The following is a 13,144-nucleotide window of genomic DNA, read 5'->3' as shown; positions in this document are numbered from 1 at the left end:
GATTGAGCATTTTCATTTTTATTTCTATAGTGGATGAAAATTGCTACTTGGTTCAGAAATAGGCTAAATTTTCTTAGCTAAAATGCATATTATTCCATTATAATGTTGATAACGATAATTAATAAGTTAAATATGTATGTTGATAATGTCCTTAAAACATGTAATATTTTTTCTCTCCTTCTTTCCCTCCTCTCTGAACTGTCTCTTTCCCCTCCTTTATATCTCTCTCTCCACCTCTCTTCTTTTCTCTCCTTGTCCTTGTCTTTTCTCTCATTTCCCCCTTTATCTCCCCCTCTTTCCCTCTCACTCTCTCTGTGTCTCTGTGTTTCTGTGTCTCCGTCTCTCTTTCTATCTCTCTCTCGCTCTCTCTCTCTCTCTCTCCCTGTATTCACCCTGTTGTAGACCTGATCTGGAAGGAGGTGTATGAGTGGGACGATTGGACCAAGCAGAATGGCGTGATCAGAGGACAACCTCTTTTAGGTTAGTTTATTTTGCTTATGTGAGCTGGTGTCTGCTGTTATTGTGTTAATGTTGACTAAATCTGTATATTTCACTATGAAAAAACATGGATTAAAACATTGTTTATGGTATGAGACCGTACAAAAATTACTGGCGAGGGTCCAACTTGAGGTGTCATTTTAAAAAATGCACCCCCCTCCCCATCGTAAAACATATTTTCACGTGACCCTCCCCTTGTACATACTTTTCCCTTCCTCGTCATTTTAATTAACTTAAATTTTTTTCTGATTTCATAGGCAAGCAAGCTTCAATTGGGAGAATACTAATACCATTTCAACTCACTATTATTGGATTCCTGATGCTAGCTGGCTAAAGAAACGCGGCTTATTTTTTTGCTTACAGTAGCTATTTGACCATAGGCTATTTACTTGCCTGTTCAAATATCTCATGTATATTCTGATTAGTCAATGTGCTAAAATGGCAATTACTCAATGACTCGTGTGTCACATTCATGTTTTTGGAAATTGCATATCATGTCTATGTAGGCTAGCCTGCCACTGTAACTACAATGCTCTGGCAGTCACGCTGAAAGGTTTAGGAGACTACTGTCAGAATATTCACGTCAAGTCTATCGAATCAGCTCGTGTTGTGGGTGTGATTTTTATTTTTATTTTTTACAAAGATGCTTCAGGGAGGCTCGCAGACTAGTCTGTGCTGAGTTTATTGATTACCCATCCCGTGTGCTAAGTGGGGAAATATATACAGTGGGGCGAAAAAGTATTTAGTCAGCCACCAATTATGCAAGTTCTCCCACTTAAAAACTATGACAGACAAAATGAGAAAAGAAAATCCTGAAAATCACATTGTAGGATTTTTTATGAATTTATTTGCAAATTATGGTGGAAAATAAGTATTTGGTCACCTACAAACAAGCAAGATTTCTGGCTCTCACAGACCTGTAACTTCTTCTTTAAGAGGCTCCTCTGTCCTCCACTCGTTACCTGTATTAATGGCACCTGTTTGAACTTGTTATCAGTATAAAAGACACCTGTCCACAACCTCAAACAGTCACACTCCAAACTCCACTATGGCCAAGACCAAAGAGCTGTCAAAGGACACCAGAAACAAATTGTAGACCTGCACCAGGCTGGGAAGACTGAATCTGCAATAGGTAAGCAGCTTGGTTTGAAGAAATCAACTGTGGGAGCAATTATTAGGAAATGGAAGACATACAAGACCACTGATAATCTCCCTCGATCTGGGGCTCCACGCAAGATCTCACCCCGTGGGGTCAAAATTATCCCAAGAACAGTGAGCAAAAATCCCAGAACCACACGGGGGGACCTAGTGAATGACCTGCAGAGAGCTGGGACCAAAGTAACAAAGCCTACCATCAGGCTCGTCTGAAGTTTGCTAGAGAGCATTTGGATGATCCAGAAGAAGATTGGGAGAATGTCATATGGTCAGATGAAACCAAAATATAACTTTTTGGTAAAAACTCAACTCGTCGTGTTTGGAGGACAAAGAATGCTGAGTTGCATGCAAAGAACACGATACAGTGCCTTGCGAAAGTATTCTGCCCCCTTGAACTTTGCGACCTTTTGCCACATTTCAGGCTTCAAACATAAAGATATAAAACTGTATTTTTTTGTGAAGAATCAACAACAAGTGGGACACAATCATGAAGTGGAACGACATTTATTGGATATTTCAAACTTTTTTAACAAATCAAAAACTTAAAAATTGGGCGTGCAAAATTATTCAGCCCCCTTAAGTTAATACTTTGTAGCGCCACCTTTTGCTGCGATTACAGCTGTAAGTCGCTTGGGGTATGTCTATCAGTTTTGCACATCGAGAGACTGAAATTTTTTCCCATTCCTCCTTGCAAAACAGCTCGAGCTCAGTGAGGTTGGATGGAGAGCATTTGTGAACAGCAGTTTTCAGTTCTTTCCACAGATTCTCGATTGGATTCAGGTCTGGACTTTGACTTGGCCATTATAACACCTGGATATGTTTATTTTTGAACCATTCCATTGTAGATTTTGCTTTATGTTTTGGATCATTGTCTTGTTGGAAGACACATCTCCGTCCCAGTCTCAGGTCTTTTGCAGACTCCATCAGGTTTTCTTCCAGAATGGTCCTGTATTTGGCTCCATCCATCTTCCCATCAATTTTAACCATCTTCCCTGTCCCTGCTGAAGAAAAGCAGGCCCAAACCATGATGCTACCACCACCATGTTTGACAGTGGGGATGGTGTGTTCAGGGTGATGAGCTGTGTTGCTTTTACGCCAAACATAACGTTTTGCATTGTTGCCAAAAAGTTCAATTTTGGTTTCATCTGACCAGAGCACCTTCTTCCACATGTTTGGTGTGTCTCCCAGGTGGCTTGTGGCAAACTTTAAACGACACTTTTTATGGATATCTTTAAGAAATGGCTTTCTTCTTGCCACTCTTCCATAAAGGCCAGATTTGTGCAATATACGACTGATTGTTGTCCTATGGACAGAGTCTCCCACCTCAGCTGTAGATCTCTGCAGTTCATCCAGAGTGATCACGGGCCTCTTGGCTGCATCTCTGATCAGTCTTCTCCTTGTATGAGCTGAAAGTTTAGAGGGACGGCCAGGTCTTGGTAGATTTGCAGTGGTCTGATACTCCTTCCATTTCAATATTATCGCTTGCACAGTGCTCCTTGGGATGTTTAAAGCTTGGGAAATATTTTTGTATCCAAATCCGTCTTTAAACTTCTTCACAACAGTATCTCGGACCTGCCTGGTGTGTTCCTTGTTCTTCATGATGCTCTCTGCGCTTTTAACGGACCTCTGAGACTATCACAGTGCAGGTGCATTTATACGGAAACTTGATTACACACAGGTGGATTGTATTTATCATCATTAGTCATTTAGGTCAACATTGGATCATTCAGCGATCCTCCCTGAACTTCTGGAGAGAGTTTGCTGCACTGAAAGTAAAGGGGCTGAATAATTTTGCACGCCCAATTTTTCAGTTTTTGATTTGTTAAAAAAGTTTGAAATATCCAATAAATGTCGTTCCACTTCATGATTGTGTCCCACTTGTTGTTGATTCTTCACAAAAAAATACAGTTTTATATCTTTATGTTTGAAGCCTGAAATGTGGCAAAAGGTCGCAAAGTTCAAGGGGGCCGAATACTTTCGCAAGGCACTGTACCTACTGTGAAGCATGGGGTTGGAAACATCATGCTTTGGGGCTGTTTTTCTGCAAAGAGACTGATCCGTGTAAAGGAAAGAATGAATGGGGCCATGTATCGTGAGATTTTTAGTGAAAACCTCCTTCCATCAGCAAGGGCATTGAAGATGAAACGTGGCTGGGTCTTCCAGCATGACAATGATCCCAAACACACCACCTGGGCAACGAAGGAGTTGCTTCGTAAGAAGCATTTCAAGGTCATGGAGTGGCCTAGCCAGTCTACAGATCTCAACCCCATAGAAAATATTTGGACGGAGTTGAAAGGCCATGTTGCCCAGCAACAGCCCCAAAACATCACTGCTCTAGAGGAGATGTGCATGGAGGAATGGGCCAAAATACCAGCAACAGTGTGTGAAAACCTTGTGAAGACTTACAGAAAACGTTTGACCTCTGTCATTGCCAACAAAGGGTATATAACAAAGTATTGAGATAAACTTTTGTTATTGACCAAATACTTATTTTCCACCATAATTTGCTAATAAATTCATAAAAAATCCTACAATGTGATTTTCTGGAATTTCTTTTCTCATCTTGTCTGTCATAGTTGAAGTGTACCTATGATGAAAATTACAGGCCTCTCATCTTTTTAAGTGGGAGAACTTGCACAATTGATGGCTGACTAAATACTTTTTTGCACCACTGTATATTTATTTATGCCATGGCCCGCCGGGCCGGTGGCAAGCCAGGGAAAAAACACACTACTGTCCCCTGTGCCCAATAAAACCCATGCAACCCCCCCAGAAAGCAAAAAAAATTGACAAGTAACAGTAACTAACGCACTTTTGTACATTGTGCTATTCTGTACAATTTACCTGATTTTAGTGCCCCAAAAACGTAATACTTCCAGGTCAACTGTAATATGAATACCATTGTAAAGCACAAATTCCCCCCTTTCCAGCAAAATCAATGACGAGACCTTCATATTACCCGTCTCTGCATGTTTGAAGAAGGCAATGAGCTCCTTCAGGTCTTTAAAAAAATGCCGGGTGGGGAAGGGAATCCTACTGGGAGATATGTTGTGTAGGGAATCAGCTTTTTTCACCCGATCTTTCCAACTTATCATATCTAAAATGTAAATAAAACACTATAAAGTGTTTATATAACATGTCATTACATACCTATTTGAAGGTTTGTGTCGAATTTGAATTGGGTTTTTAGGGCGGCGCTAAAGTTATCTTCAGAAGTAAACGGCGGCTGTCGCGGCTTTTGAGAGTCTTGATAGCTTGCAGTAATGACACAAAAAATGAATGGATTCAGTTGTACAATTGACTAGGTATCCCCCTTACCCCTTACCCTGTCCCTTTCTTGTTTTTAATCTGCGAGAGAAGTGCTACCCCTGATGGAAAGAGGCTGTACGGCACAAAATGAGTTACAAATGCTACGTATGTTACGTAGTGACACGTCACGATGTAACGTACCGCATCAGAGGGGTCCATATTTTTATATTTTCTCGAATACTTTTAGACCATTACCATGTCACTCAACACTGAATCAAAACTTATTTCACAGCCCCGATTTTGATGCCAACACAGAACGCTACAGTCTCATTAGTTTTCATTGCAGCCTCCTTTGAATGCTGCGGTTGCAAAAAAAAATTGTACAGAATGGGGTTAGTCACCGTTACATTTACTGAAGTATGGTATGCTTGCTAGTCTAGAAGTATTTATGGTTGAGAAAGAGTAGTATTAGTGGTAGCAATGGCAGTAGTAATGGTATTAGTAGTAATGGTAGTAATAGGGATTTCATACAGGCTATGTGTTAGTTATATTGACCTATTTTGGGGTGGTTTGTAGGTGTGGCGTAATTATAGTGGGTTATACTGGGCTAGTATGGTAGGTCAGTACTATATCATCATAAGCCATATGCATTTTTAAGCACACAAAATGTATTTAGAATTTTTAAGCCTGCAATCCGCCATTGAATTTTGTATTTATTTTTGTACCTTTATTTAACTAGGCAAGTCAGTTAAGAACACATTCTTATTTACAATGACGGCCTACCCCGGCCAAACCCTATCCCGGACGATGCTGGGCAAATTGTGCACCACTCTATGGAACTCCCAATCACGGCCGGTTGTGATACAGCCTGAATCAGGGTCTGTAGTGATGCCTCTAGCACTGAGATGCAGTGCTAGAGGCATGATAGCAAAAAGCTGAAGCCATTTAAGTTGCGTCTGTCTGCACATGCCAATGTTGGGGTGGTGTTTGTAGCTGAAACTGACCAAGAGCAGTGGTGAATCAAAACTTTATGTAGCCCTTCATTGTCGTACCCACGGAAAATGGCAGATTTGGATGAAAAAAAAATGGCAGATTTGGATGATAAGCACCTAAATTGGACCAGAGTGACTGTATAGTAACATGCTATACATGATGTCAGAGCTCTATGTCTCTCCACAGCTCTGTATGGGTTTTACTGAGAGTTCTGAACTTGAGCACTGCACTGCACGCGACAATAAGTTACCCCCATTCCTCCCAGAAACTGGGCAACTTTAGCAAATGTTCTGTTGTCTGAGTGAGGCAAATGCTGTAAATTAAGAGGACTCATAGTATTTTGAAAGGTGAGACGTTGAGGATTACAATAAATACCACTTTGATGTCATACAAGCAGCCAGACACCCTTGAGTCCAAATGTGCACTTCACATTTCCATATCATAAAACTCATATATACAGTGTCAATGTTTATGATCATTATGTTTGATGTACAGTTACAAGATGACATTGCGTCATACCCTGGGTAGTCCTGAACAGAGTGAGCCTATGTTTGGTGTATTGTGAAGAAAACGCCACGGAACACGCATCTGAATGCGCTCATGACGCCATTCTATGCGCACCAATATTACGATCTGCTTTTCTGAATTGCCTTGTGAAAGCCTAAAACTGAAAGATAATATTATATAATTTAGCTAGTAATGTTGGCAATATAACAAGCTTTCAAATGATGACGACCTGACTCAGATTTAGATTTATAATGGACCGTTTTTGGATTGCGTAAACAACAACAATAATTGTGTGATGGCGCGGATGCAGGGCTGTGTTCCAAACAAAACAACTACAAGTGCGCTTGCTCTAACTCATAGAAGGGAGGTGAATAATGTAGTAGGCTGCTGGCTCCCTATGGTGTGTGTGACTTATTATGTGTGTATGTCGCAGGACTGTGTGTGTTTGTTTGTTTGTGCATGTGCATGCTAGTTCCTAGTACAGGTGTATCAGTCATCCTGTGTGTTTTCGCAGCACAGGTGCAGCAGTGATTGACAGCTCCCCTCAGCACCCCTCGTCCTCCTCCTCAGGCAATGACGTATCCTCCATGTCGACTGACCCCAGTGACCCTAGTGAACCTACCATGACCTCTGACACGGACAGCAGCCTGGACAGCCACACCTCCCTGGGAGCACTGGCCTGCTGCAGATAACATGCACACACACACACACTTCTGTCACAGTATATCGTTTAAAACACTTAAAGGGGCAATCTGCGATGGCTACATTTTTTTCTGCCTTTTTATTGAATGATATATACCAATTGATTCTTGAAGAATATAATATATAAATGCTTTTACTCCATTGTTTGTAAACAAACACTGTGTATAGCCTCAAAACATGGTTAAAATTATACTTTTGATACTGTATCATGGATGGTCAGTCCTTGCTTTATAGCTTTGTTTACGAATTTCAGAGCGATTACATTTCTCTAGCCCCAACCCTAAGTTGCTTACCAAAAACAGTGGTGGGGTGACTGCTTTATTGTTGTTTAAACTGCAGATTGCCTCTTTAAGAGTCCGTAATAAAATAAAAATGTTTTTATTTATTTTGTAAATGCACAGCTTCTTTCATTTGCTATGTCCCCTATATCAGGCATTGCCGATTGTGTACATGCTGTAAATTACTATATTTATTTATTTTCTTGTTAGCTTCTGTCCCACCAAGCTGTGTATGTCTATGCTGTAAATGATAGTGGTTCAAATCTCACAGTGGATGGAACTTTTTCCCCTTTTCCCTATTAGAAAGTGTTTTCTTACAAACACACACTTATTTTCTATTATAAACTGGGTTGTTCGAGCCCTGAATGCTGATTGACTGACAGCTTTGTTATATGAGACCGTATACCACGGGTATGACAAAACATTTATTTTGCATTAAATTAAACCATTAAATCACCTGGCCCAAATACCTTTGTCACTTAGCCATCTTTGTTGCTTTGTTTCTTCAACCAGTGGCCCATCCCACTTGGCTCTAACCCTTCAATGTTTGCAGATCTTTAGGTTTTGGATAGGTATGTACAGGTCTGCAAACATCAAAGGGTTGGGGCCAAGGGGAAGGGACAAAGGCTGCTTATGTTTTATTGGCGGGGCCAGGAGTCTTTCCTCAGGTCACAGGACCAGGAAAAACTCCCAGCCCCATTGATTTGATTTAAGTGCTCTTACAGTTCAGGGATTTTTGAAAGTCGGGACAATCCTTAACCGGCATAAACTTTATTTTTAATGTTTATTTTGTTGCATTATTTGATCCTAAAAATTACATTTAGGGGAATTTTATAAGGTGAAAGATTTGCTTTTGGAATTTTCTAAATATTTTCAATATTACAAATTTCCATGTTGGCTCTATGCCTGGAAATGTCCTTTTCTGGAGCCAAGGGGGGCAATTTCAAACTCTCCAAAAAAGTGTTTAAAATTCTTAAAACGGCAATAATGAATATTAACTGAAAAGGGATCTTAGGTAGTTTTTTGCATTAGACCTCTGACTTAAAGGAATATTTCTCTCAAAACTGTGATTCCTAAAAGAAATTGTCAGGAGATTTGATGAACTCTGTCAGATTTGTCTACAATCATAAATTAATCAAGAATGATCCGGGTCAGCCACACCTCATGAACCTTTTCTTATTGTCCTCATTACATATAGTGCAACAAAACCACGCATGGTCTGCAAAGTGATCTACTTTTGATAGATTTAAAGAAACAATATTGAAATCAAAGTCCGTCACATTTTTGTCTAACGTCAACTCCGTCAGAGTGCTGAAATATATGATATAATGGTTATATTTTTATTGGGAATTTTCGAATAAATAATTTTCTATATTTTACAAATGTTTGTATTGAAGTTTTATTTTTAAATGCAAAAATATGTATTTTGTTGTCAACTCCATCAGTGGCGTGTCATCTCCATCACTGATGGCTAACCCCCTTAAGGTCAATATTTTGTCAATATTCTGAAAATATATACAGCTGAAGTCAGATGTTTACATACACCTTAGCCAAATACATTTAAACTCAGTTTTTCACAATTCCTGAGATTTAATCCTAGTACAAAATACCCTGTTTTAGGTCAGTTAGGATCACCACTTTATTTTAAGAATGTCAGAATAATAATAGTATAGAGAATTATTTATTTCAGCTTTTCTTTCTTTGATCCCATTCTCAGTGGGTCAGAAGTTTTACATACACTCAATTAGCATTTGGTAGCATTGCTTTTAAATTGTTTAACATGATCAAACGTTTCGGTTAGCCTACCACAAGCTTCCCATAATAAGTTGGGTGCATTTTGGCCCATTCCTCCTGACAGAGCTGGTGTAACTGAGTCAGGTTTGTAGGCCTCCTTGCTCACGCACACTTTTTCAGTTCTGCCACAAATTTACTATAGGATTGAGGTCAGGGCTTTGTGATGGCCATTCTAATACCTTGACTTTGTTGTCCTTTAGCCATTTTGACACAACTTTGGAAGTATGCTTGGGGTCATTGTCAACTTGGAAGCCCAAGCTTTAACTTCCTGACTGATGTCTTGAGATTTTGCTTCAATATATCCACATAATTTTCCTACCTCATGATGTCATCTATTTTGTGAAGTGCACCAGTCCCTCCTGCAGCAAAGCACCCCCACAACATGATGCTGCCACCCCCCATGCTTCATGGTTGGGATGGTGTTCCTCGACTTATACAAGCCTCCCACTTTTTCCTCCAAACATAACGATGGTCATTATGGCCAAACAGTTCTATTTTTGTTTCATCAGACCAGAGGACATTTCTCCAAAAAGTACGATCTTTGTCCCTGTGCAGTTCCAAACCGTAGTCTGGCTTTTCATGGCAGTTTTGGAGCAGTGGCTTCTTCTTTGTTGAGCGGCCTTTCAGGTTATGTTGCTATAGGACTCGTTTAAATGTGGATAGAGATGCATTTTTTCCTCCAGCATCTTCACAGGGTATTTTGCTGTTGCTCTGGGATTGATTTGCACTTTTCGCACCAAAGTACGTTCATCTCTAGGAAACAGAACACGTCTCACACCCATGGTGTTTATACTTGCGTACTATTGTTTGTACAGATGAACGTGGTACCTTCAGGCATTTGGAAATTGCTCCCAAGGATGAACCAGACTTCTGGAGGTCTACAAAGTTTTGGCTGATATCTTTTTATTTTCCCATGATGTCAAGCAAAGAGGCACTGAGTTTGAAGGTAGGCCTTGAAATACATCACAGTACACCTCCAATTGACTCAAATGATGTCAATTAGCCTATCAGAAGCTTCTAAAGCCATAACATAATTTTCTGGAATTTTCCAAGCTGTTTAAAGGCACAGTCAACTTAGTGTATGTAAACTTCTGACCCACTGGGATTGTGATACAGGGAATTATAATTGAAATAATCTGTCTGTAAACAATTGTTGGAAAATTACTTGTGTCATGCACAAAGTAGATGTCCTAACCGACTTGCCAAAACTATAGTTAGTTAACAAGAAATTTGTGGAGTGGTTGAAAAACAAGTTTTAATGACTCCAACCTTAGTGTATGTAAACGTCCGACTTCAACTGTATATATCACTGTTCTGCAACATATGGTTAAACTATTGAGATATTTGTTGTGCTAGATCTAAGGGATAATGTTTACTTTTTAAATGTTTTATATTCTGAATCTAGAAAAACATGCGAACAAAATTTTCCCTGGAGCATTATACAGTATGGTGCTATAAAATAAGTTAAAAATAAGTAATAATCTACTGTTAGAATTAAACAATCAATACTTTTAAACACTTGTTGGACAATACCTGTAAAAATGAAATGGTTTTTATGCTGTCTGACGGGGTTGACGATCCAGTTAGTTGCATTTTATGATTTTGTTTTTGTTGAATTATGAGGTTTTTCCTTTACATGGTGTGATGGCTGATACTTTAAAGTTTTATTAGCCATATGTACAGGATACACAGGGTATACACCATCCAATGAAATACTTAGGTTTTTTCTTTACAATGCAAACAACAATCAGAAATAATAAAAGATTAGAATACGAACATAAAGTAAATGGCTCAGTAGAATATAATACACATTTGAGCATAAGTATAAAACAGGATGGCACAATTTATAGTCCAATATTTACATGTGTTATGGGGAGATCAAGTGTTTCAATTGTGAAGTATTTAGCATACATATTAAGTCTGGTAGCAGTTGTGATGTGTGTGTGTGTGTATATCTGTGTGGGTGTGTGTTGAAATGCGGAAAGTCAGTGAAGGTGGTCAGTCCAGTTCAAGTGTTCAGCAGTCAGCAGATGGCTTGTAGATAGAAACTGTCTCTGAGCCTTTTGGTATTAGACATCATGCTCCGATACCATCTGCCCGACGGTAAGGGAGTGAAAAGCTTGTGGCTGGGGTGTGTGGGGTCCTTGAGGATGATGCTGCAGGCCTTCCTCAGGCACCGTTTTGAGTATATGTCCTGGATGGGTGGCAGCACGGTCCCAGTAATGAACTGGGCCATCCTCACCACTCGCTGGAAAGCCTTGTAGTCGTGGACGGTGCAATTCCCATACCAGGCCTTGATGCAACCAGTCAGGACGGTATTTGAAAATATATATTTCAAATGTTGTTAATATTAAGAAGAATATTTGTGAAAAGAAATTTGAGATTGTCCCATCTCTTAACAATCCCTGAGTTCTGATTTTAACCTCTCTATATTTCTCTCTAGAGTAGAGGCACTCAGTGTTTAGTTAGCTTAGTTAGCGTCAGCTCCTCTCTACTGTGATGTCTCTGTTAGAGGACTTTGTTTTTATTAACTACCTCACCGATATGAGTTTCTGAATGACATCAGTCCACAGCATATGGTCTAAAAAAAACTATGTAAAAGTTTTTTTTTTGTGTTTTTTTTTTTTTAAATGTACCATTGTCAATGTTAGAAGACTGCTAGAGTTGTATGTAATGTATATTTAATTCAAAAGTACTATGTCTTTTCATTTCTCTATTTTTTGTAATATGATTTGTAGACTATAGAGTAGGTAATGAGTGGTTGATTTGTATGTTAGATGGATGTTCCCCAGGGGATATTTTCCTTTTTTTTGGATTAAAATGTATTTGATGGCTCCTCGCCGTTCAATCCCTATAGGTCCTGTTTATGGTTGGAACTGGACCCATTCCCTTGCTGTGGTCAGGCCTGTCGCACACCAGAAACAAGGCTGCATTCAGGAGCATCTCAGTTCTTATTCATGGAATCAATATAGTACGTTTCACACTCTTGAACGCAACCCAGGTTTCGTGGTGTTTTACACAAAGGCCGGTTATGTAAATGTTAGCCTTTTGATCTGGACAAGGTCTTACTACAGACCCACAGTAATGTGCACACTGGAAATGGCCGGTCAATGTCAACCTTCAACTTTTGCAAATAAAGGGTTGAATTTGATTCTGTTTGAATTGTTTTTATTCTCAACGCATACTTCTTGTAAGGACATTAGTTTATAATGACAAATGCTCAGAGGCTTTCATTAGTCTGGTCAGTTTGAGTCTGTACAAAAGTCTGTACCTGATATCGCTATGATAAACAAGGCCTGTTTCTTAAATCAGAAACAAGTCAGCAAAATGTTCTGTAGTGTGGTGAAACCGTGGCGTGGTAAAAGTCGTCTATTTCAGAAGAGTATTCAAGTACGGGAATAGAGATACATTATCTCTCAGACCAGAATATTTAGAACACCTGAGAGGTTGTTTTTTTAACAGTACAGTGTTAGCTCAGTAAGTATCACATTTAACCATTTAGAGGTTCATCTTTAAAGAGATCAATAACAGTCTAGTACACACAAAGGTGGTTTCTCAGACAAATATTAAGGCAGGGATTCAAACCTATCAGCAGGCGATCCTGCGTTATAATGCGCTTGACATTTAAAGGTAATTTCCAATTTAGCCAACATACCATGAATGCTGTCTCCACAAACGCAGGAAAATTACCTTTAAGAGGTGCATAGCCAACAAAGTGCAATCGGACTGAATCCTGGCGTAAGCCTAATCCTGAAATAAACTCAATGGGCCATCTCCATTGAAAGTGCTTCATAGTCCAGGATTAGGCTAAATCTGTTTCTGTGAAACTGGCCCACAGTTACCAAGAATGACGATGCATACAGAGTAATAGACAGCAGTAGACTTCAGTTAAGAAAAACATAAAACCCCTTCTGTATCACAACAGTCTTGAGCAACCTCTGAATGAATACTCTAGGGTCCGGTTTCAT

At 39.5% G+C, this 13,144-nt stretch overlaps 1 protein-coding gene across 4 annotated transcripts in view; it reads left to right on the top strand.

Annotated features, from left to right (window-relative positions):
• Positions 1–12,327, top strand: part of LOC139382023 (mitogen-activated protein kinase 8-like) — a 34,505-nt gene extending 22,178 nt beyond the window's left edge. For 2 of the 4 annotated variants that reach the window (XM_071125950.1, XM_071125951.1), the window contains exons 11-12: positions 403–480; positions 6,917–8,765. In XM_071125950.1, coding sequence (XP_070982051.1) covers positions 403–480; positions 6,917–6,933 — 95 coding nt within the window. In that variant the 3' untranslated portion in view covers positions 6,934–8,765. Of the gene's footprint in view, positions 1–402; positions 481–6,916 lie in introns of all 4 variants that reach the window. The other 2 variants (XM_071125948.1, XM_071125949.1) reach the window with 2 other exon arrangements.
• The last annotated feature ends 817 nt before the right edge of the window (positions 12,328–13,144 follow it).

The sequence above is a fragment of the Oncorhynchus clarkii genome, chromosome 23 (assembly GCF_045791955.1).
Source record: "Oncorhynchus clarkii lewisi isolate Uvic-CL-2024 chromosome 23, UVic_Ocla_1.0, whole genome shotgun sequence".
NCBI lineage: Eukaryota > Metazoa > Chordata > Actinopteri > Salmoniformes > Salmonidae > Oncorhynchus > Oncorhynchus clarkii.
Note: the sequence above shows the minus strand (reverse complement) of the source record. Positions and strands in the feature narration are given on the sequence as shown.